Source organism: Planococcus citri, chromosome 2 (genome assembly GCF_950023065.1).
Source record: "Planococcus citri chromosome 2, ihPlaCitr1.1, whole genome shotgun sequence".
Lineage (NCBI taxonomy): Eukaryota > Metazoa > Arthropoda > Insecta > Hemiptera > Pseudococcidae > Planococcus > Planococcus citri.
This window is the reverse complement of record NC_088678.1, coordinates 5,282,181-5,305,219: the sequence shown is the minus strand read 5'-3', so window position 1 is coordinate 5,305,219 and position 23,039 is coordinate 5,282,181. Positions and strand designations below refer to the sequence as shown.

The following is a 23,039-nucleotide window of genomic DNA, read 5'->3' as shown; positions in this document are numbered from 1 at the left end:
TTTTCAAGATTATAGTTCAACGCCTAACTTATTCATGAAATCTTAATCAGAAACCTCATCACTCATCAGTCATCACTCTAGTAAAAACATAAGAACAAAAAAAAAACATAAAAAATACAAATAATATATTTAAGACACTGTCTAATAATTTAAAATGTAACTAAACTTAACAGACTTATAGATGAAATGAGACTAAAATTAAAATGACTTCTGTTCTCGACTAAATAAGTACAAATTCCTCGACGAAAAAAATCGTCCCCCTCCCCTCCACTCGACGTATTCTAAAATTCATTCTCTTTTTTTTTAAAGGTAGACCAATATTCTAAAAGGAACATAAAATAAGGAAACATTATTCCATCGCATAAAAAAACATTGATGTAAAAAAATTGACTCGTAAAAGAGCGCAGCTCCGTGTACATAAAATGGGATGACCTTACAAAAACCCATAAATCTTATTATAAATCGTAATTTTAAAAAAAAAATCCTAATGAGATCACAGCAAATAACTTTTTCACAAAAAATTGATCCCTCGGGACTTTTATAAAATAAAAAAAATTATCTGAAACCAGTTCATTTAAAAATCACGAAAAATGAGCTAATAATAAATAGAAGAAAATTAGGAACAATGTTTATAAAAATAAAATGTACACTCGATAAATAATAAATCGGACTATGACTACCAAGAAAAAAATTTTCTTGATGAACTCGAATAAAATTCAAAAAAATAAATTAAAAGGATAATAATAACTCCGGATTAAACGTTATAAGAACACCATATGAATAATTGGAACACACACCTGTGGAAAATCTCTCTCCAACTCGGCATAGTGAGTAGATCAAGATCAACACGTCGACGAATTTTTATGCAACTTGACCACGTGCCTTTTAAGATTATCTTTTCTAGTGAATGTCTGATGACATAATACACACGGGTATCTTCTTTTACTATCTCCATTAAGATTAGATGAATCCTGACTAACGACATCGAATACAGGTAAACTAAAGGCGCTAGGATAATAAAACTCATCCGATGATAAAAGCTTACGACTCAATGAATCGTTTTTCTCATCTTTGTACTCGACCGCTGCTGCCATCGCTTTAACCGAATTAATGATATAGTTTTCTGAAACAATTCAACGTTATACGTAATGTAAATGCTGGGGGAAAAAACACTCAAATTTCAGGCAAACTACTCTCATATGTAGGTAACTACTGCATTCAAATATAATCCTATACTACAAGAAGGTTACATGCGATCCAGAAAAAAATCATCGTACAAAATGGGGAAAATATATATTTAAAACACTTTTATTTTATCGAAGAAAATAGAAAAAAATATTATAAAAATTATGATACATTATTGGAGAAGTTTTCGATGCACTAAAACCATGTGCGATTTCAAGACACCTTTTTGAGAGAAAAATCGAAGACATTCGTTACACTGGAATTGTTTCCGGCCACATTCGTATTTCCAGTGCTTGGTCATGTTGAATTTATATTTGTATTTTCTGCCGCAGTTGTTGGGACAAGGGTAGATTTCCAATCGAGCTGGCATATTGTTTGGAATAACGGCGAGTTTTTTGAAAATAGACATGGCATCTGAAAAATTAACACGTTTTTTTGTTAAAATAAGTCGATTGTGAAATTCCAACACTTACCCAGAACCCAGAATAGCGTGAAAATGGGGAAGTAATTCAGCAGCCTTTCAGTATAATGTAAAACTTGCCAAGTGCTTCTACAGCAGCAATAATTCGATGGAAAATACATATTAAAAACAGTGGAACGTCATACTCGAAAACATTGTTTTAATTTTTTACATCGGTTGGAAAAAAATTGAACAAAGATAAAATCATAATATTAAAGTATACAAAATAATAATTCGTGTAAGTGAAGGTAAAACACAATAAAAATGTCTCTTAAGAATACAAATTTTGATAATCGATCATAAAATCTAAATACACAAACATAAGTAGATTAGTATGAATTTTTCAGTGGTTACTTATCAAAAAAATAATTTAGATTCACATGAAACGAAGGTAGATCGAAAGAGCACGTCCTACAACCACCAAAACCAAAATTTCAAACGCTGAAGTTCATTTTTAGATTTTTGAAAAATTTTTGAAAATTTAAAAAATAAGCCACAGCCTTGAAAAAGCAACTTATCAATATTACAACTTGAATTAGGTCAAGATAACTTTATGAACGATGCCAAGATGAGACTTGAGGGTGGTCTTCCTGGTAAAAGCTCTGCTACAAATTTCACATCGAAATTCTTTAGGTCGGCCACATTCGTATTTCAAATGAAACTTCAAACTTCCTTTACTGGAATAAACTCTTCCACAATTGGACGGACAGATCAGTTTCATTATTTCTAAAGAAAAACGTTCATTTAATAAACTGCTCGTGGGAAATAAACAAAATACATAATTTTCCAATAACACCAATAGTAGGTAGGTCTATTTGTACGAGTTAAAAAAATAAATCAACCCATTTCGTAAAAAATGTTATCGTTTTAATAATAAAAATCATACGGCGAGATGAAAAAAACAAATCATTAACAATAAAGCAATCTTGGAAGGCAAAAAGAAAAATATCACAAATGGAATGGAAAAAAGTATATTATTGTACTCGTATTAAACCATTCCATGTATATTGATTTGGTGAGCTTTCAGATTAGCTTTCCTAAGGAATAATTTTCCGCAGGAGCTACACTGGTACTTTTTCTCTTTTCCACATTCGTATCTGTAGTGATATCTGTAGCTGCCTTCGCTCGAGTACGTTCTTCCGCAATTATTTGGGCACTTGAATCTTGTGTTTGGATCAAAAAACTCAAATAAGCTCGAATTTTTCCAACCTGCTGAAAAAAATCGTCTCGTTTATATGAGTTTTTTTTGATAAATTTTCAACTAGGTACGTATCATGTTGGTAAATAAATTTTTTGAAAAAAAAAATGCAAAGATATTTCGAAGGGAGTATAATTTTATTCACAAGGTTTAGCAACTTCGAAATTCATACTGAAAAAATCAATAATGGATTCGGGACCAGGTATTAATAGTTTGAAAAATCCCAAAAAAAAAATTCCTAGCAGAGTTCGTGTTGTTCAAATAAAAAAAAAAAGACACTTTTATATGCGAACAATTCATTAATAAAACGTTTATTTGAAACTCGACACTTGAAAATGAAGAAAATATTTGAAAAAAAAAAGATTAATAACAAAATATCAAGTATAGAAAAATCTTCAAGGTGGTACTATTTTGTGAACATAGATAAAATGTGTTTTCAATGTTGTTTTCCTCAGAAAACGTTTACCACATTTCGAGCACTCGAATTCTTTCGCTTTGCCACATTCGTAACGATAATGGTACTTGACACTCGCCTCACTCGAGTAAGTTTTTCCACAATTATTTGGGCAAACGAATCTCATACCAGTGGCAAAATTTTCCATTCTAAATGTTACCCCATCACCTGCAAGAATACAACAAAAATAGAAATCGTTAGTGCAAAATACATACAAGGAAATGTAGCATATAAAAATCAACAAAGGCACTAACCTGCGTTCAGGCGTTGAAAATATAAAATTACTCACTAAAAAATGCAAAAAAAAATATACCAGAAAGATTTCCAAAGCCACTTCAGAGCTTTACAAATTGGTTCAATTTTCAAGCAAATAATACATAGATAATATCTACTTTTAGAACTCCTAAAAAACAAAAAGGATTCAGATTGTGTTGTGTTTTTTTTAGCCAAGACTTTTTCAAATCACGTCGATTTGAAAAAAAAATATCCAAACAAAAGTTGTAGAACATCAAAATAGGAAAGTTTTTCGCGATCACAAAATTTTTCTTGAAAGCTCGAGCTCACAAAAAGGAGGTGTGGCTTTTGGAAAAAAACAACATTTTCGTCAATTTTTTTTCCAAAAAAAAAGTAACTTAAGCAACTGAAAAAGTCACCAGACATGAGCGAAACATCTCAATGCAGAAAAAAAATCACCAAAAAAAAAGAACATTTCATTAAAAAATGTAAAAAAAAAACTTCGGCAATAACAGACAAAAAGTTATACTTTTTTCCAAAAAACGTGAGACTATTTCGCAATTTTCTAGTCATAAAAATGACTTTTTTGCAATTGTTCAGATGAAAGTGAGAGTTTTTGGCAATTTCTGGCAAAAAAAAAAACGAGATTTTGTCAACAAAGGTAGGAGTTCTTTGGGAAATTTTTGTCAAGAAAGTGAGACCTTTGAGCAATTGTTGGAAAAAAATTGACGTTATGGAATTTTTCGCAAAGAAGAGACATTTTTCGGTAATTTTTGGCAAAAAATGGTTTTTTGACAATTTTTGGCACAAAGTGGCTTTTTTTGACAATTTTTGGCAAAAAATTACTTTTAGGACAATTTTTGGCAAAAAATGACTTTTTTGAAAATTTTTAGCGAAAAATGGTTTTTTGACAACTTTGGCACAAAATGGCTTTTTTGGCCATTTTTGGCAAAAAATGACTTATGACAATTTTTGGCCAAAAATGACTTTTATGACAATTTTTGCCAAAAAATGACTTTTTTGACCATTTTTGCCAAAAAATGACTTTTTTGACCATTTTTGGCACAAAATGACCTTTCTGACAATTTTTGGCAAAAAAATGACTTTTATGACAATTTTTGGCACAAAATGACCTTTCTGACAATTTTTGGCAAAAAAATGACTTTTATGACAATTTTTGGCACAAAATGACCTTTTTGACAATATTTGGCAAAAAAAGACTTTTATGACAATTTTTGGCAAAAAAAGTGACTTTTATGACAATTTTTGGCAAAAAAAGACTTTTATGACAATTTTTGGCAAAAAAAATGACTTCTATGACAATTTTTGGCACAAAAGGACCTTTTTGACAATTTTTGGCACAAAATGACCTTTTTGACAATTTTTGGCACAAAATAACGTTTTTGACAATTTTTGGCAAAAAATGACTTTTTTGACAATTTTTGGCAAAACAGTAAGTTTTTTGAAATTTTGGGCGTTTTAGGTAGAAAAGCACATTTCATTATATTAGTTGATACATATATTTCGATAAAAAACGAGACTTTTTGTTAATTTTTTGCAGAAAATCAGAATTTTTGAAAATTACTGGCAAAAAAGTGAAGTTAATTTTTGTCAAAAAAGCGAGAATTTTGCAACTTTTTAGTTCGACAATTTTAGCAAAATAGGAAGGATTTTGAAAACGAAGCGAAATTTTTGGACTATTTTTGGAAACAAAGTGAGACATCAGAAATTTTTCGCAAATACTTGAGCAACAATTTTCAAAATTTTTTGGCAAGAAACTACGCTTTCTGGCAGTTTTGAAAAAAGGCAAGATTTAGTCACTATTGTTTGATTACCCTCCCCCCCCCCACATGTAGGCACCAGAATTTCTTCTGATAATGACAAAAAAAATTGGTATCTTCTTGTTATGTACCATTTCTAAGGAGAGCGCTGAGTCCAAAACTGTCTTTGTTTTTAGATTTGACCCTCTTAGCCCCCAACAAAGGGACTCAAATTTGGAGTGAATATGGAAAAAAAATATTTTGGACGTGTGACGTATCGTTTGTTGGATTTTAAGGGAACTGATTGTGAGTTCAAAAATCAACTAGATTTTTCAACACCCCCCCCCCCCCAGACTGGCATGATGATGAAAAAACTGATATTGTCCAGTGACGTATCGTTTGTTTGGTTTTAAAGGGCACTGAGTCCAAAAATCGACTCGTTCTTCCAATTCGACCCTCCAAACCTCCCCCCTCCCCCCTCCACCCTCACACCCAAAAGCACTCAAATTTGGACTGTATTTTTTTTTTTGAAAAAAATTTCTCCTCAAGTGACACATCGTTTGTTGAGTTTTCAAGGGAGCTGAGTTCGAAAATCGACTCAATTTTTCAATTTGACGCTCCCAACCCCCCCCCCCCCCCCCCATCGACTGGATGATGAAAAAACTGATATTGTCGAGTGACGTATCGTTTGTTTGGTTTTTAAGGGCGCTGAGTCCAAAAATTGACTAATTTTTCTAATTTAACCCTCCGAACCCCTTCCCCCGCCCAAAGGCACTAAAATTTGGACTGATTTTCTTTTTTTTGAAAAAAATTTCTTTCGAGTGACACATCGTTTGCTGGGTTTTCAAAGGGGCTGAGTTCTAAAATCGACTCAATTTTTCAATCTGACCCTCCCGACCCCCACCACAGACTGGTCTCATGATGAAAAAAATGATATCGTCGAGTAACATATCGTTTGTTTGGTTTTAAAGGGCGCTGAGTCCAAAAATTTACTCATTTTTGTAATTTGACCCTCCCTAACCCCCCCACACCCCCGGCACTCAAATTTCGGCTGAAAATGAAAAAAAAATCTCTTCGTGCGACACATCGTTTGTTGGGTTTTTATGGAGAATGAGTTCGAAAATCGACTCAATTTTTCGATTTGACCCTCTCAACCCCCCTCCCCTTCCCACCACAGGTCGACCTGATGATGAAAAAACAGATATTGTCGTGTGATACATAATTTGTTTGGTTTTAAAGGGCGCTGAGTATAAAAATTGACTCATTTTTGTAATTTGACCCTCCCAACCCCCATCATAAGCACTCCAATCTAGTGGTGTGACATGCTGGGTGCGAATTTCAAATTCATTCAAAATCTGACCAAGTACGAGCATTCACATTTTTAAAAGATACAGAAAATAGTTCAAATGTCCACTTATACTAAAAATACAATCTCAAGGTTTTTTCAGCCCCTCAATGCCCCTCATCTTTCGAAATTAAAACAATGTCAACGATTGCTTTTTGAAAATTGTTTAATTAAATATTTTATTCCATTTTGTAATTTCGACTCAAATCTTTCAAAAAGGAACAATAGCTACTTTGATCCTACTAGTAAAAAATGATTACAATAATAAATTAAAATCAGCACGATAATCGAGAATTTGGTAATACTAATTTCACGAAGTATATACGATATTATCTTTCTTATGCACGAACATCATGTGCGTTTTGAAAACTTCTCTTCTAGTAAAAAATCTAAAACATTCGGGGCATTGGAAACAATGATATCGGCTATGTTTGGTCATATTGAACTTATACTTGTAATTTCTGCCGCAATTATTGGTGCAACGATACATTCGCCTGAAAAGTGCAGTAGATGAGATATTCGGCTCGAAATACGAGTAATTTTCAGTTCTGTCGTAAGTACACGTACTCGTAGATGAAACGTTACGCTCGATAGAAATTTCGGGCCTGTTAAAGATGGGTATGATATCTGAAAAATACAACACAATATTTTGATTAAATTCATTCTCCTTTTCGATAGTTGAAAAATGACCAAAACCTATCAGACTCCTCCTACCATCACCCAAACAAAAAAAAATACGTATATCGTAAATAAAAATTACGTGTTTATTTACAAATGAATAAATAATAATTACATAGTTACAGCTGCTTAAAAAGAAACAAAACAAATACACCTTTATTCGTAAAAATAACACCGATTTAATAAATTAGTCGGCAGTTATGTAGTCTAGTACACGTTAAAATCAAAGAGGAACGTTGTGCTTCGTCTTACGAAGTCATCAAGCTGGCAATACACGATGCACCAAACCCATATGAGTTTTAAAATGTCCTTTTTGGGTGAAATACTTGAAACAAATAGTGCACTGGAATCTTTTGCCTTGGCCACATTCGTTTTTCCAGTGCTTCATCATATTGCACTTATGCTTATAACTACGGCCACATAAATTAGGGCAAACGAAATCTCCCACCATCAAGTTGCTAATTCGGTTGAATTCTGCAGCAGGCAATAATACTACAACAAAAAGTAAAACACACTGTCAATACTTCAATTTCAAACAAATTCACTCGAGTTGAGCAAAATGTAGGTATAAAAACAGTACAAATTGTAAGGATTAAAATACCTATTAAAACGACGACGACGCGAGAAAAATAATTCAAATAGAAATAAAATTTATTACTTTCAAAAAAACAAAAAAAAAATAATTAACAGCAACAAAATATCGCAATAACCAATGGTAATACTCATTTAAATATCAACTTATGAACAATAACGCAATGCGTTTTAAAATTACTTTTCTGAGCAAATTCTTTACCGCACAAATTACACTTGAATTTTTTACTAACTCCACATTCGTATTTCAAGTGAAAGGTCAAGTGTTGTTTGTGTTTGTACTTTCGTCCACAATTACGGCACGCGTGTCTAATAAAGCCCGCCTCTTTATAACTGATGATACGAACTAGAACAGAATAATCGTGGCGATTTACAAAAATTGAATTCAAACGAAGAGAAAAAAAAAACAAGCGCACCTAAACTTAATTCGAATAATTCCCTGGTTATTGAAGCGAGAAAAGAAAAAAAAAATCAGTATTTATTTTAAAATCTTGCGATGAATGAAACCCATATGCGATATTAAATGAGTCTTTTGGGCGAATGATTTGTCGCATTCTTGACATCGGAAAAATTTCTTGTTGCCACATTCTAGTCTCAAGTGTCTCATCAACGTTGACTTATATTTATAACTTCGACGACAGTTCGGACACGATAAAGCGGAAGATGAAGCTGTAACATTGATTAAAAATTGAAGAAAAATTATCAACAGGTATCGAAAGAGATGGCGATTTCGAAAATAATTAATTTTGCTTTTAGGGGACATGACGCTTTTCTGGGCATTTCCCCTTCATCTGGTGAACATTTTGAACTTTTCTTCTTCTTTAAAGTAGAAAAAAATATACTATCGCGATTCCCTTGGGTAAATTCGACAAACTAAACAATAATTAATTCGTGAAAAAAATTTATTATTCTCATTGGTGAATATAACAAAAATAGAAAACAAAACAATCGAAATCTTCATACAATGAAAAAAAATTACACACAAGAGTCTAGCGAATCATAAAACAACAACTTTAAACAAGTGTATGGTGAACGATACCCAAATGTGTTTTGAAATTGCTTTTTTGGGCAAATTGCTTCTGACAATGAGGACAAGTGAAACTTTTCTTACCGCCACATTCGTTTCTCAAATGCGCAGTCAGAGTGCTTTTATGTTTGTATTTTCGACCACAGTTGGGACATTCGAAAGGGCCTCTTCCTCGGAATTTCTCAGATCCATTATGGCTGATGAACGTTCCTACACAAATATTATAGCAAATTTTGTTAATAAAAGTTTCGAGAACCGAGATAAATAAATCGAAACAATTACAAAATTAGATGCGACGGAGAATGAAAGTAAGACATTTTAAAAACCTGACAAGCATATGAATAAAGTTATAAATATGTACATGTAGAATATTATGTTCGAGTTATTTAGCTTTCAATTGAAAATTCAACGTAGTAAACGATTGCAAAATACTTGATTTGGATTGCGCAGGCGCAAACTGAACTCGCAAGCTCACGCGTTGCTCAACATCTGCGCAATAAAACAAGCGCAGAACATTTCATTTGAACTGCGCATGCGTTAACTCGTTGATTTTACTTATAATAACACCAGACTCCACTGCGCATGTATTGGCCACACCCATAATGACGTTTGATTCCACTACGCATGCGTTACTCAACACGTTTGTAAAAAAAATCAACGCGATGAAACAAGCGCAGAACGTTTAATGTGAACTGCGCATGCGCCAACATGTTGATTTAACTCATAATAACACTTGACCCTACTGCGCATGTATTGGTCCCACCCTAATGACGCTTGATTCCACTGCGCATGCGTTATTCAACATTGTCATGGAAATCAACGCAATGAAACAAGCGCAGAACTTTCAATTTGAATTACACATCCTCCAACAGAGTGGCCTTGACTGGACTGAGCATGCGTCAACGGATTCAATCTATAAAGGGACTAGGAATACCTACAACCAGTCAGAAAATCCATTTTGGGATCAAAGAAGTCCATGTTCATTGATTTTATGCATATTGCATACCTGGTATCACAGCTGTGGGTCCAAAACAATCCCAAGACCGATTAAATTCCAATTCAAATCCAATCCCAGAACCATAATTGTTATTTTTTTCAATCGCAAAACCAAAAAAAAAAATACTAAAACCAATAAAATTTTGAACCCGAAACAATCCTGAAACTGAAACGAAACCATTTTGGTTTTGAGATTTCAATTTTTGACTTTTTCCATCCTGATTTGATATTGATAAACTGTCATTATTTTACATCATTATCATATCATCATTCATTTTGGATAATAATAGAAATTACTCAGCAAATAAGCAAAATATGTATTTAAATCATTAAATTAATCACACCATTGGATTCTCCATGCCACCCCCCCATTTTTTGGACCCCTTGCAGGGTTCATTAGTCAATTATTGGTTAAAATGAAAATCCCAAAGCTGGAACCGATTCATCCCGGAACTGAAACAATTTTTTCAATCCCTGAAACAAATCCTGAAACTGAAATGAAAAAAATGAATCCCAAAACAAATCCAATCCTGAAATGAATAAATTTTGATCCCAAAACCGAAACTCAATCCCAAAATCGCTTTGGACCCACAGCTCTGCCTGGTATTTCTATTTTTTTTTTACCAAACTAAGGTTATCTCAGCTCAGGGGAGGCACGACAAAATTCACTCAAATTTAGTATTTGGGCTTATAGTTTGGCATAGGATTGAAAGAGTTTGAGTGGGGATGACATATGACATCCAATCAAAATCTACAGAATGTCCAAATTTTTAGGAGGGGTGATGGGGTAAAAAAGTCAAGGTCAAAATGGGGATCAACCAATAGGAATTCAAGTTGCATAACACTTCCTAAAATCTGCATCCTTCCCATACAACAATGACCATGCTAATTTTGGTGTGAATGTCGACCCATCCACATCCACATCCACATCCATAACTTTTGGATGCCACATGTCGATGTGAATTTCAACCCTCTGTCGAGATAATTGTCAATGTAACTGTCAACAAACTGATGTTGATCTGCATTAGTGTTGACAATTGGCTCGACACAGTGTCGAAATTCACATAGACATGGGGCATCCAAAAGTGACGGATGTGGATGGATCAACATTCACATCAAAATTCTTGTCGACCTCCTGCTTTGTAAAAATATGAAATTTGAGTTTAAAAATTGTAAAATTTTTTCCAAAAATGACTTCCTCTGATGTGGCTATTGCTCATGCTGAAAACAGCATTGATGCAAAGTCGACTTCCAAAGAAGTACAGACAAAAAGTCTGTATAATCAAAAGGCTGAACAGAAATTCCTTATATCAAAGATGGTGCAATACTTCATCTAAGAGTACTAAACTAATCCATTTTCATGTCGACATGTCGATGTTAATGTTGATGTGAAATTTGACATCAACAAATACATCCACAATATCAACATCATATCATCTACAACACTCCAAACTGTGGAAAAGTGAATAATTTCATCAATGCCCTAAAAAATTTGTTTTCCTCGTTGAACAAGATCATATTTTTGAATATTTACAAAACTTTTAAACACTAGAACAGAAATTTCAATTCTGAAAAATTGGTCAACATAGTTGTAGATGTCAATTTTGAGCATCGAATTATACATCTACATGTCAAGATGGCATGTCAAGGTATCAGAAATAATGAGAAAATTTTGAAACTTTTCATTTACCTGGCTTTTGTACAGACAAAAGATTCCTACTAAATAATTAATTGATCACTTTTCCATCATTATGTTGGAAAAAAACATAGTCAATGTAAATGTCGACGTTGACAATTGTTGTGTGGGTTCAGTTATTTGAAAGGGAGAAAACAGGGTTTTACATGTTTTTTGTTCTTGAAAAATCGTCTCACCTACCCCCCCCCCACCCCCTCCCTCCAAATTGACTTGGAAACCTGAAATTTGACATGCACATCTGGAAAGTGCCTGACTCATCAATCACTACTCAGACTCACCCGTTCCAGTAAGTGAGTTTCCTTTTTTTGGAAACTAACAATGCAAAATTTCTGAGGGTGTTTTGACACTACTAACCATTATAAAAAATTTTCAAGTGGTGGTGTAATTCTAAGGGAAGCTACAGTACAAAAACTATGGAGTGATGCCTCCAACTGTGAAAAGATCAACTCAGGAGCACCGTGCATTACTACTTTGAGAAAGCATCTGCATATACAATAAGTGCTTGGAATGTGGCAGGGATTGTGTAGAAAAATGGATAACTTCCTGTAATATATCATATTTTTTTTTCAAACCATTTTGATTATTTTTTCAATGTTTTTTCCGTCTTTTTTTTATATCGGTTTTTGATTTTATGCCATCACTGAAGCCTACCCAAATTGACCTAGGAGGCTGAAATTTGGCATACATGTCTAGAGCATGCCCTAATTGTGCCTTTTGAAGGTTTCAACTCTTCAACTTCCTCTCACCCATTTATTACAACAAAATAGATAGAAAAGCAGGATTTTAGATCTTTTTCAGCGCTTTCAAAATTCAGTGTCCCTACTAGAGCTTCTCCAAGTGGACTGAGAAGTCTGAAATTTGAAATGTACATCAGGAGGGTGCCCTACATGTGCTTTTGAAGGGTTTCATCTCTGCAATCTCTACTCACCCCTTTACAACTACAAAAAGTGAATTTTTGCTCTTTTTTTCTGCGGGTTCAATTTCATGACATCACCGATACCTCCCCAATTTAGCTGGAGATCTAGAATTTGGTATGTACATCCAGAGGATGTCCTAGATGCGTTTTTTGGTAGTTTCAACTCTTCAAGCACTCCTCACTTCTTCCCAGAAACAAAAAAAGTGGATTTCTGTGTCTTCAATACTGGGTTTTGATTTTGTATCATCACTGGGGACTCCATAAATTTGGCATTTAGGTACATCCGGAGGGCGTTCTAGATGCACCTTGAGGGGATTTCTACTTTTCCATCTCTCCTCGCACCTTTTCAGCAACAAAAGGTTACAGTATTGCCTATTTTTGTGAGGTTCTTTGAAAAGCTAAGCTAATTCAAGATCATTCCACTCAAAACTAATAATAAAAACAACCACAAACAAATTAGGTCCACTATATTTTATGTAAAAAATAAAGTAACATAAACAATACCGTCTACATCATCATTTTTAAAACATCACAAAATATGAATACTTAATTGAGGAGCTCATTGCAAAAGTAGCCCTTGTCACATGAACTGTTAGACACGTTTTACTCGATTGCACCTATTGCCAACTGCGGAGATCATGTTGTAATGATGAAATGACCGTCAAGTTAGTCTACCCTGAGTAGCCCTGAGAGGAATTGCTTTATAGAGTTTACATTCATGATACTGGGTACGCTCAAGGGAGAGCTTTGGAGATTGCATAGGTTCATGTGACAAGGGCTACTTTTGCAATGAGCTCCTCAATTGATTTTACAAAAAAAAAATACCAAGTATCTGATACAAAGTGTTACTTCTGAAGCAATATTTTATGCACAATACCCATATGCTTTTTAAGATTTTGTTTATAGCTGAAGTCCTTGAAACATACATCGCATTTGAAAGGTTTGATATTTCCGCAATCTGTTTTCAAGTGAGCGAACAAGTTATACTTATATTTAAAAATATTGCTGCATTTAGGACACTGAAATTCATCTTTTGATTTCTCGATATCTGTGGTTATCCATTGCGGTAGACTGAAATGAGAACTCATTTCGTAACAACGCTGCAATATTTCTGCAATTAGAAATACACAATTGCCATTACTGAATGTATTTTAGACACAGGCCAAATCAATTCCACTAAATGCATAATTAAGATACTTCAAATAATCTTTTTAAGCATATACGTAGTAAAAAAAAAACTGTGTTCCATTGCAAGACCATTAATACTAAATCTGAGTGAAATTCTGATCCAACAACTTGCACCTTGGGGTAGGTAGGTATTGGAAAAACATGCGCATAAGGTTTTTGTTTTTCAAAAAAGATGTAAGTATAAGAAAAGAAGAAAATGCAAAACGTAAACATCCAGAAATTAAAACTACAAAATTAATCTAACTACTAGTTGGTAAAAATCTTGAAAAATGTATGATCAAGACACATCACGTAATCACCGCTTGAGTAATATTTTATGAACAAGACCCATATGAGTTTGCAGGTGATGTTTATAAGTAAATTCTTTGAAACAAAGATCACAAATGAATTGTTTTTCTGTGCCACATTTGGTTTTCAAATGAGTCACCAGGCTACTTTTGTGCTTAAAAACACTACTGCAATTAGGGCATGGGATGAGATCTGAAGATGGTGCAGCAGGTCCTGCAGACCTACGTCTTCCAGTAGGATTAGCTTGGTTATTGCGACCGTACATGGTTTCTGTAATTATAAAATATTAACACAAGATTAGGTACTAAATATTCGAACAATTATCACCTAATCGACAAACATAAACACCCAGTTGATACTCAAACGCGTAAAATAATTCAGTAGCGAGTTTTTCAACACAAAATAATGTATTTTTTGGCAAACAAAACTATACCTATGCAATGCATAAAACAATAAGGGAAAAAAACGATACAAAATATCACTTTTGATGCAGCAATTTATGCACAAGAAGTAAATGCCTGTCCAAATTATGCTTATAAGAAAATCGTTTCGGACAAAATTCGCACGAGAATGATCTCTTTTTACCACATCCAGATTTCAGATGAGTTACCATGCTGCTTTTGTGCTTAAACACACTACTACAGTCAGTATTCGGGCATCGATACCCATCCACAGACTTGGACGGAAGTGCTGAAACCCATTGCAATAATCCAAAATTACTATTCGATTCGTTTTCATCGCATCGATGCGCAAGTTCTGTAATTCAAACATTTTTTTCTCGTTAGTTACAGCAGATTCGACGAGCTAAACATTCATAAAATTTGTCAATATACAAATGGAAGAAACACCGAAATGATGAATAAAAGCGTTGAATACACGAAACAAAATTTTAATAAGATATTACGTACATTTTGGAACGCAAAACAAAACGAAACATGCTTTATTTAATGAAAATTTTATGCACAATACCCATATGCGTTTTTAAATTATGCTTGTAAGTGAATTCCTTCAAACATACGTCACATTTGAACAGTTTTTTTTTACAGCATTCGGTTTTAGTATGCAATGCCAAGTTATGTTTGTATTTAAAAACGCTGCTACATTTATTACACGGGTATAGCGTATCGGAGGATTTTCCTAGACTGTTTTTAATTATTATTGGAGCTGAACTCGGTTGCCACTGCGGTTCTGTATGGCTCGTAAGCATTCGATTATCGAAGTATAGATTTTCTGTAATGAAAAATATTCAAAAGGCTGGATTAAGCTCAAAAACTCAAAAGCGACGCAATAACATGAAAATGTATGATTTGAGTAGGTAAATGTACGTGGAAAAATGTTAATTTGACGAGATAAAAAGAAGTAGACCTAGGTACACACAAATATGTACATAAGAAATAATAATCTAGAGTTCAAATTAATAATATCCAAATTTCAAAGTACGAGAATATTATATTGATACACTGAATATATAAGTTGAATAAAACTGAAGAATCAAAATGGAAAATTCCTAAAAAAAATTTAAAAAAATAAAAAAAAATACCACCCATAATTAAGTACCATCATTGATCAATCCTTAAATAATAATCGAAAAAAAAAATTCGCATGAAAATAGAAAATAAAATTATACTAGGTGGGTACCTATGTAAAATAGAACGCTCAAAAATTGAACACACTCTTTGGAATATTCATAATTAAATACACTACAGGTAAATAAACAAAAACAAAGATGCAAAGGACGTCTAAAAAAAAAAAAAAAAAAAAAAATGAATAATGAACAAACACTGACAAGAAACCTGAAAACATTGGAACAAATTTGATTTTGATGTGCGCTATCAAATTGGATCCAGGAAATGTGCAGATCTGATCTGATCTGATCTAATCCAATATCACTCAATTTGTTCAGATAAGTGCCTAAAATACTCCTGATCAGATCCAATGTGAGTGCCCTGATCCAGAGTAAAATGAACAAATCTGATTCTAGACCTGAGCAGACCACATTTCAGCTGAAATCAGCCAAGTTTTGGGGTTTAAAAGTTCTTTGTGATCATGTTTTTTTTTTGTTGGAGAGGGGGGGCGTGAGAGCACCCAATACCCCTCCTCTCCACCCCCAAAAACTCCAAAAATATCGAAAAATTGCTACAAACTGAAAAAATCAAATACTTTGGGCCAAAAAATGAAATTTGAAGAAAAAGGGAGCTTTTTAAGCAATTTTGGATACTTTGAAACAAAAAATCAACTTTATACGTAAGCAGAGGCAAATGCTTCATGGACGTTTTGGCCAAAAAAGCACAAATTGATTCGCAAATTTATTTTAAATACTTCCAGAGGATTTTGACGAAAAAACATTACAACTTTACGTAAACCCGTCAAAAACTGACTCTCTGACAATTATGACAAAAAAAAGGTAGCTAATTTTCAGAGAAATTGGGGCAAAAAGAAGTGTTTGAGGCAATCTTGGCAAGAACAGCGACTGTTTGACAATTTTGGCAAAAATTGGCCTTTTTTGACAATTTTACCAAAAATGGACACTTTAATAATTTTGACAATTTTACCAGAAATGGACACTTTTCAACAATTTTTCCAAAAATTTACGCTTTTTATGAGACTTTCCCCCCCCCAAAATTTTCACTTTTTGACTTGGCAAGAACCTTTGTTTGGCAATTTTGGAACAAAAAGAGGACCTTTTAAAATAGATAAGGCGGAAATCAAATCTTTTCGGATGTTTGGGATGAGGAGGGGGCATGGGCACAAAGAAATCAAGATCTTACAACTTTCAAGAATTAGCGAGCTCACCCCCCCCCCCCCCCCAATGACAAAAACCCTGTTTATAATTATTGGTAAATCAGAAACATTTTTATCGGGAGGGGGAGAAAAGAGGGGGGAGGGGGGACGTTGTTTATTTTAATCTATATGAAAATTTCTCATCATAATTCTCAAAATTGGAGGAGTCAAATTGCTCAATTCTGTTGCTACTACTTTGATAAAAATTGTTCGCAGAATTCAAATGATATTTGAAAATAATGTCAAAAATATTCACCAAAAAATTCAGAAGTTAGGAGTTGAACTTTTTTTTGGAAGTTCACTGTTGAACTTTCTTTGGAAGTTCAAAGTTGAACTTTTTTTGCAAGTTTGAAGTTGAACTTTTTTGAAAAGTTCTAAGTTGAACTTTTTAGGAAGTTCAAAGTTGAACTTTTTTGGAAAGTTCAAAGTTGAACTTTTTTGGAAAGTTCAAAGTTGAACTTTTTTGGAAAGTTCAAAGTTGAACTTTTTTGGAAAGTTCCAAGTTGAACTTTTTTGGAAAGTTCCAAGTTGAACTTTTTTGCAAGTTTGAAGTTGAACTTCTTTGCAAGTTTGAAGTTGAACTTTTTTGGAAAGTTCAAAGTTGAACTTTTTTGGGAAGTTCAAAGTTGAACTTAAATTGAACTTTTTTGAAAGTTCAAACTTGAACTTGAGTTGAACTTTTTTCGAAAGTTCAATCGTTAAAAGCTCGTCACATTTTGGTGTTATAATTTTAAAAACTTGAAAAAAACAAAAATCATAATTTTTAAAATTGAAATTTTTGACTATACCAACTTTTTGTGATGGTATTTGCAAAATCCATTTTGACGGGGAGGGGGGAGAGGGTTATAGAGAATCGAAATTTTGGTCAAAATGCCAAAAAAAAAAGGTCAAATATCCAGTGACATTATCTTTTCAGGCGTTTTAGAAAACGCTGAATAGGAATATCAACTCATTTGTTCGATTCTACCCCTCCGACCCCCTCCCTGGTCCTAAAATTTTTTGAAAATTGAAAAAAATCGGATGACATTGGGTTTATTAGGTTTTTGGAGGCGCTAAACACGAATCTCGACTTGTTTTTTTTTGGGGGTAAGTATTTAATTTTTTAATTTGACCTTTTCAACGCACCCCATTGCTCCCCCCTCATTTACCAAAAATTTGAAAAATCATGTGACACGCGCTTTTTTAGATTTTTGGGATTGCTGAACACGAATTTCAACTTATTTTTTTGATTTGGCACCTTCAATACCCTCCTAAACCTTCAAAAATCCTCAGAAAATTGGAAATCGTATTCTCACAGCGTTTATCAGGTTTTTGAGAGCGTCGAATATGAACATAAGGTTGTTTTTAAATTTTCCAAAGAAACGAGATGATTACTAGTACTTTGAGTGTACCCTTTACAAATGTACATAGTTGACTCTGGTCAGGCCTAAATATGATTCACAAAGTTTTGAAATCAAAAGTGAGATGCAAGAAATTTTATTTGTCCCCCCTCCCTCGCCTACAGTTTGAGGGACTAATGCTGGCGATTTTTCATGTTTCTCATTGAAAACCTACAAAAAATTTAAGCCATGTCTGGGCATTCAAACCAAAAACCTGACTCATTTGACACAAAATCGGTCGCCGGTTGAGAGATGTTCAATTTAGATAAATTAACCATACTTTTTTGACCTGCTTGATCAGATCACATCAAATCTAGACATTCTCTATAAATTCAATCCAATTTAACCAAAGCTCATCAAATCCAATAATGTTCTTTTTACAAACAAAAAAAAAAAAAAAAGCTTTTCAGATACAATAATATTTAATTAGTAAAAAATTATCTTCAATAAGTTGTCAAAATTCCGCAACATCGAAACAATTCCAGGCGATTCCAGGTCAACAAATTGCATCACTTCGAAACACACGAATCTCAAGATTTGAGTAGTATTTTATGAACAAGACCCATATGTGTTTTCAAGTGATGTTTATAAGTGAATCCTTTCAAGCAGACATCGCACACGAATGATTTCTTCTTTCCACATTTGGTTCTCATGTGAGCGTTCAAGTTGCCTTTGTATTTAAAAACATTCTGACAATTAGGACACGTAAATGATCCGGGGGGTGACAGCGAAGGGCCTGGTACTGTCGAACTCGAACTTTGCGATAATCCGGCATAAAAATTCGTTTCATCTTCGCAAATAAAATCTGTAACGAAGCAAATGGAGTTTGTTCAATCATTAATGATAATAATACTCGTATTATGATCAAAAATCAAAAATCTTAGCCACTTGTCGATGTAACAAACATCACAAAAAACCCCAGAAAAATATCGAAAATATGCGAACATGAAAATATTTGCAACAACAAAACTACTAAAGAGTCACAAAAGCAATATTACCAAGGTATCAAAAAAACATTTAATTCAAAACGAGTACGCGATTTAACCTAAGACAATAAGTAATATTCTCACTGGAGGCATACGATTTTATGCACTAGACCCATATGAGTTTGTAAATTTCTCTTATAATTAAACGTTTTGAAACAAATCTGACATTTGAATGCCCTCTTTTGGCCACATTCGGTTTTCAAATGAGATGTCAAGCTGCCTTTATGTTTAAAAACAGTTTTACAATTCGGACACGAGTATTTGTGTTGATCTATCGAGTTTGGAAAACCGAACACTGGCAAGGTTTGGTGATGAGATCCGTTGTGATTGAAAGTTTCATAGTCTCGTTGACATGCCAGAGCTGAAATTGAACACAAAACTTGGTCAATTATACGATAATAAAAATACACGAATGAGGTACTTAAGCAAGTATCAAATAAATCCGAACCATTAAAAATGAACACAGAATACTAAATAATATATTCTAACTCACTCGTGTAGTAATATTTTATGTATGAGACCCATATGAGTTTTCAGACTTTGCTTATAACTGAACTCTTTGAAGCAAACGTCGCATTTGAATGACCTTTTCTTGCCACATTCGGTTTTAACGTGAGCTACCAAATTATGTTTGTATTTAAAAACGCTGGTACATTTCGGACACGAGAATATCTCCGATGTTTTTTCATTGCTGTATTTCGATTGCATCCATTGATGAGGCAGTCTATGATCAACGGGTATTTTATTAAAATGGTAAGCGATTCCTGTAATAAAAGTTCAACTTTTATTGGACAATGTTCTGATAGGTATAGGTAGGTACACGAGTATGCAACGTGCATTTAGATTAAGAATATAGAAACAATGAGAAACGACCGGGAAGAAAAATGTATAATAATACTGAATAGATTTACAAAAATCAAAAATCACAACGAGGAATGAATTCATTTACATAATGATAAAAATACAACACTTTAAAGATTACTTGGAGAGTATTATTTTATGTATTAGAGCCATATGCGTTCTTAAATGATGTTTATAAGTGAACTTTTTCAAACATACATCGCATCTAAATAATTTTTTCGTTCCGCATTCGGTTTTCAAATGAGCTAATAGGTTACGTCTGTATTTAATAACACGATCGCAATTAGGACATTGGAACGTATCTTGTGTTTTTTCGAAACGATCTGTCGGCCATTCTGACTTCGAGTTATAATTTTTTTCATCTCGATACCACATTATGTCTGGAATTAAAAACAACACGTTGTCATTGAACTTACACAACGAGCGGAGCAAATTTTTCTAAGTAAGTCTAGAGGTAGAGGTACACAAACATAATAAATTATGTGTATGCAACGAAAAATAAAAACACAAATCAAAAATCCATCATATAACTGCAGAAAACGTTTACTCGCACATCATGTGACATCAATATATACTGTTTTAAAAAATAATACATAGGTATACTTATAAGATAATAATTAGCAGCCAGTTCGGTAAATCTCACTTTTGCAATATCATTTTGTGTAAAATACCCATATGTCTTTCTAAATTATGCTTATAAGTAAACGACTTGAAACAAATATCACATTTAAATGATCTCTTCTTGCCGCATTCGGTTTTACAATGAGCGATTAGATTACGTTTATATTTAAATAAGCTGGAGCAATTGGGACATGGGAACTTTTCTTGAGATTGATCGCAGCTTGCCACCCACGAGTGTTCTCGTTCGCTGTAGTAATAGGTCATTTCATCGGCACGATGAAGTTGAAATTCTGTAATTTGAAAATACACATTTTGGTTAATTTAAAAGAAAAAAAAACGTAGGTATAAGAAGATAACAAAAAATTCGCGTAAAAATAAGTAAATAAGTATCGAATAGGTAAGTTAACATTCCGCATTCAACATAAAATTTAGGTACCTTGAAAACCTGCCAGCATTATTATTCTAGGTTGCAAAACAAGCTTTTCTTTTTAGCAGCAAGAAAACGAACGAATAAATTATATTTTTCAAATTACACAATCATTCCTTATCAAATATCATAACTACAAAAAATATTAGTTTAAAATCCATTTTGTGGAATTGAAAAAATGACAAAAGTGCGTAAAAATTGTCAAAATATTATTAGAAAATTTTTAAAATATCACAAAAATTATTCATGTTGCAGAAAAATTGGTAAAAAGCATCAAAATTTTTGAAAAGCATAAGAGTAAGTAAAGTAGGTATCACAAAATCACGAAAAATTGCAAAAAATCTTCATTAAAACGTTTTTAAAACATTATGAAAAATTGTAGAAGCGAGTCGAGTTTGTTTCTCATGCATTAGAATTGTTGTAGCCCATTCAAAATTTGGTGAGGTGTAAAAAAAAAACAATCAATTAGTATCATATTTATTCAAGACCACAAAAAATATGCCGAAAATTTTTTTGAAACATGGTAAAATTTTCTTAAGTAAGTAATAATATTCTTTAAAAATGGTAAAAATAATTCAAATGTGTCAAAATTTTTGAAATCACAAAAACGATCCAGAAAAATAACAATGGATCTGATCAGATCAGGAAATTCATCAAATCATAAATAAACAGGGGAAAATGATCTGAACTGAACAGATCTGATTAAGAGCATTTGATCAAGTCTGTTTAATTAGATTCGATTAAATTTGTTGGTACTATTAATTGATTTGATTTTTACTCCGATCCATCTGATCAAATCAAATCAGATCAGGCACTAAATTTTGGTAGATTAATTTGATCTAAGTTAATCATATCTCCATGAACTGGTTTAATCGACTGATAAGGTACTTATTCAGACTTCTTTGATCAGATCAGACCAAACCAGGTCCTGACATTCGCTGAATCTAACTTACCTGATCAAATCAGATTAGATTAAATCAGATCAGATCCTGGCATTCCCTCGATTCAAATTCATCTGATTAGATACATTTGAGCTCGCTTAATCAGATCAGAATCCACTTTCTTTGATCAGACCGTTCCTACCTCTTTGATCAGATCAGACTAAATCAATTCTGACCTTGTTGTTTCATGTGATTTCATCTGATCAGACCTGTTTGAACCAGTTTGATCAGATATGAAGAGATCAGATCACATCCTGATATAACCTTGATCCGAATTCATCATATCAGATACATCTGTACTCGCTTGATCAGATAAGCAGATCAGATCATGATGGATCTTGACATTTGTTGCTTTATCCAACTTGATTTGATCACATCTGCTCAGAACTTTGATCAGATATAATAAGATCAGATCACATCTTGGCATTCGCTGGATCCAATTTCTTTGATCAAATCCGTTCAAACTTCTTTGATCAGATCAAATTAAATCAGATCCTGACTTTGGTGCTTCACACAACTTGATCTGATCAGATATGTTGGAACCAGTTTGATCAGATAAGATCCTGATATTCCCTCGATCCAAATTCGTCTGATCAGACCTGTTTGAACCAGTTTGATCAGATATGAAGAGATCAGATCAGATTCTGATATTACCTGGATCCGAATTCATCAGATCAAATACATTTGAACTCGCTTGATCAGATAAGCAGATCAGATCAGGATGGATCCTGTTATTTGTTGCTTTATCCAACTTGATCTCATCTGATCCCATCTGCTCAGACTGGTTTGATCAGATATAATAAGATCAGATCGGATCTTGGCACTAGCTGGATCTAATTTCTTTGATCAGATTTGTTCTAACTTCTTTGATCAGATCAGATTAAATCAGATCCCGACCTTGGTGCTTTATACAAATTGATCTGATCAGATCTGTTGGAACCAGTTTGATCAGATATGAAGAGATTAGAGTAGATCCTGATATTCCCTGAATCCAAATTCATCTGATCAGACCTGTTTGAACCAGTTT

The 23,039-nt window shown here is 33.3% G+C and overlaps 2 protein-coding genes across 2 annotated transcripts; both read right to left on the bottom strand.

The window, feature by feature from the left end:
• Positions 1-842: 842 nt before the first annotated feature.
• On the bottom strand, positions 843-14,281 carry LOC135838247 (zinc finger protein 37-like). The gene is made up of 8 exons (XM_065353867.1): positions 14,242-14,281; positions 13,418-13,651; positions 9,017-9,142; positions 8,401-8,574; positions 8,087-8,251; positions 3,310-3,465; positions 1,441-1,599; positions 843-1,096 (listed from the first exon to the last, which is right to left on the bottom strand). The coding sequence occupies exons 1-8, from the start codon at positions 14,279-14,281 to the stop codon at positions 843-845; spliced, it is 1,308 nt and encodes a 435-aa protein (XP_065209939.1).
• A 4,425-nt stretch (positions 14,282-18,706) lies between these two features.
• On the bottom strand, positions 18,707-22,784 carry LOC135838246 (zinc finger protein 337-like). The gene is made up of 5 exons (XM_065353866.1): positions 22,667-22,784; positions 20,667-20,934; positions 20,145-20,282; positions 19,702-19,886; positions 18,707-18,981 (listed from the first exon to the last, which is right to left on the bottom strand). The coding sequence occupies exons 1-5, from the start codon at positions 22,782-22,784 to the stop codon at positions 18,707-18,709; spliced, it is 984 nt and encodes a 327-aa protein (XP_065209938.1).
• Positions 22,785-23,039: the final 255 nt, after the last annotated feature.

Excerpts from the sequence above, each read along its gene's own strand:
- LOC135838247 (XM_065353867.1), bottom strand. The coding sequence starts at position 14,281 with ATGTACGGTCGCAATAACCAAGCTAATCCTACTGGAAGAC. Across the intron at positions 8,575-9,016 it reads TTTGAGAAACGAATGTGGCG|CTTCATCTTCCGCTTTATCG; the intron begins GTAAGAAAAGTT and ends TCAATGTTACAG. Across the intron at positions 3,466-8,086 it reads TAAAGAATTTGCTCAGAAAA|GTGATGGGGTAACATTTAGA; the intron begins GTAATTTTAAAA and ends GTATTCTTGCAG.
- LOC135838246 (XM_065353866.1), bottom strand. The coding sequence starts at position 22,784 with ATGGGATCAGATGAGATCAAGTTGGATAAAGCAACAAATAACAGGATC. Across the intron at positions 20,935-22,666 it reads TCTGATGAATTCGGATCCAG|AATTTCAACTTCATCGTGCC; the intron begins GTAATATCAGAA and ends TTCAAATTACAG. Across the intron at positions 18,982-19,701 it reads AGAGTTCAGTTATAAGCAAA|ATTTTATTTGCGAAGATGAA; the intron begins GTCTGAAAACTC and ends GCTTCGTTACAG.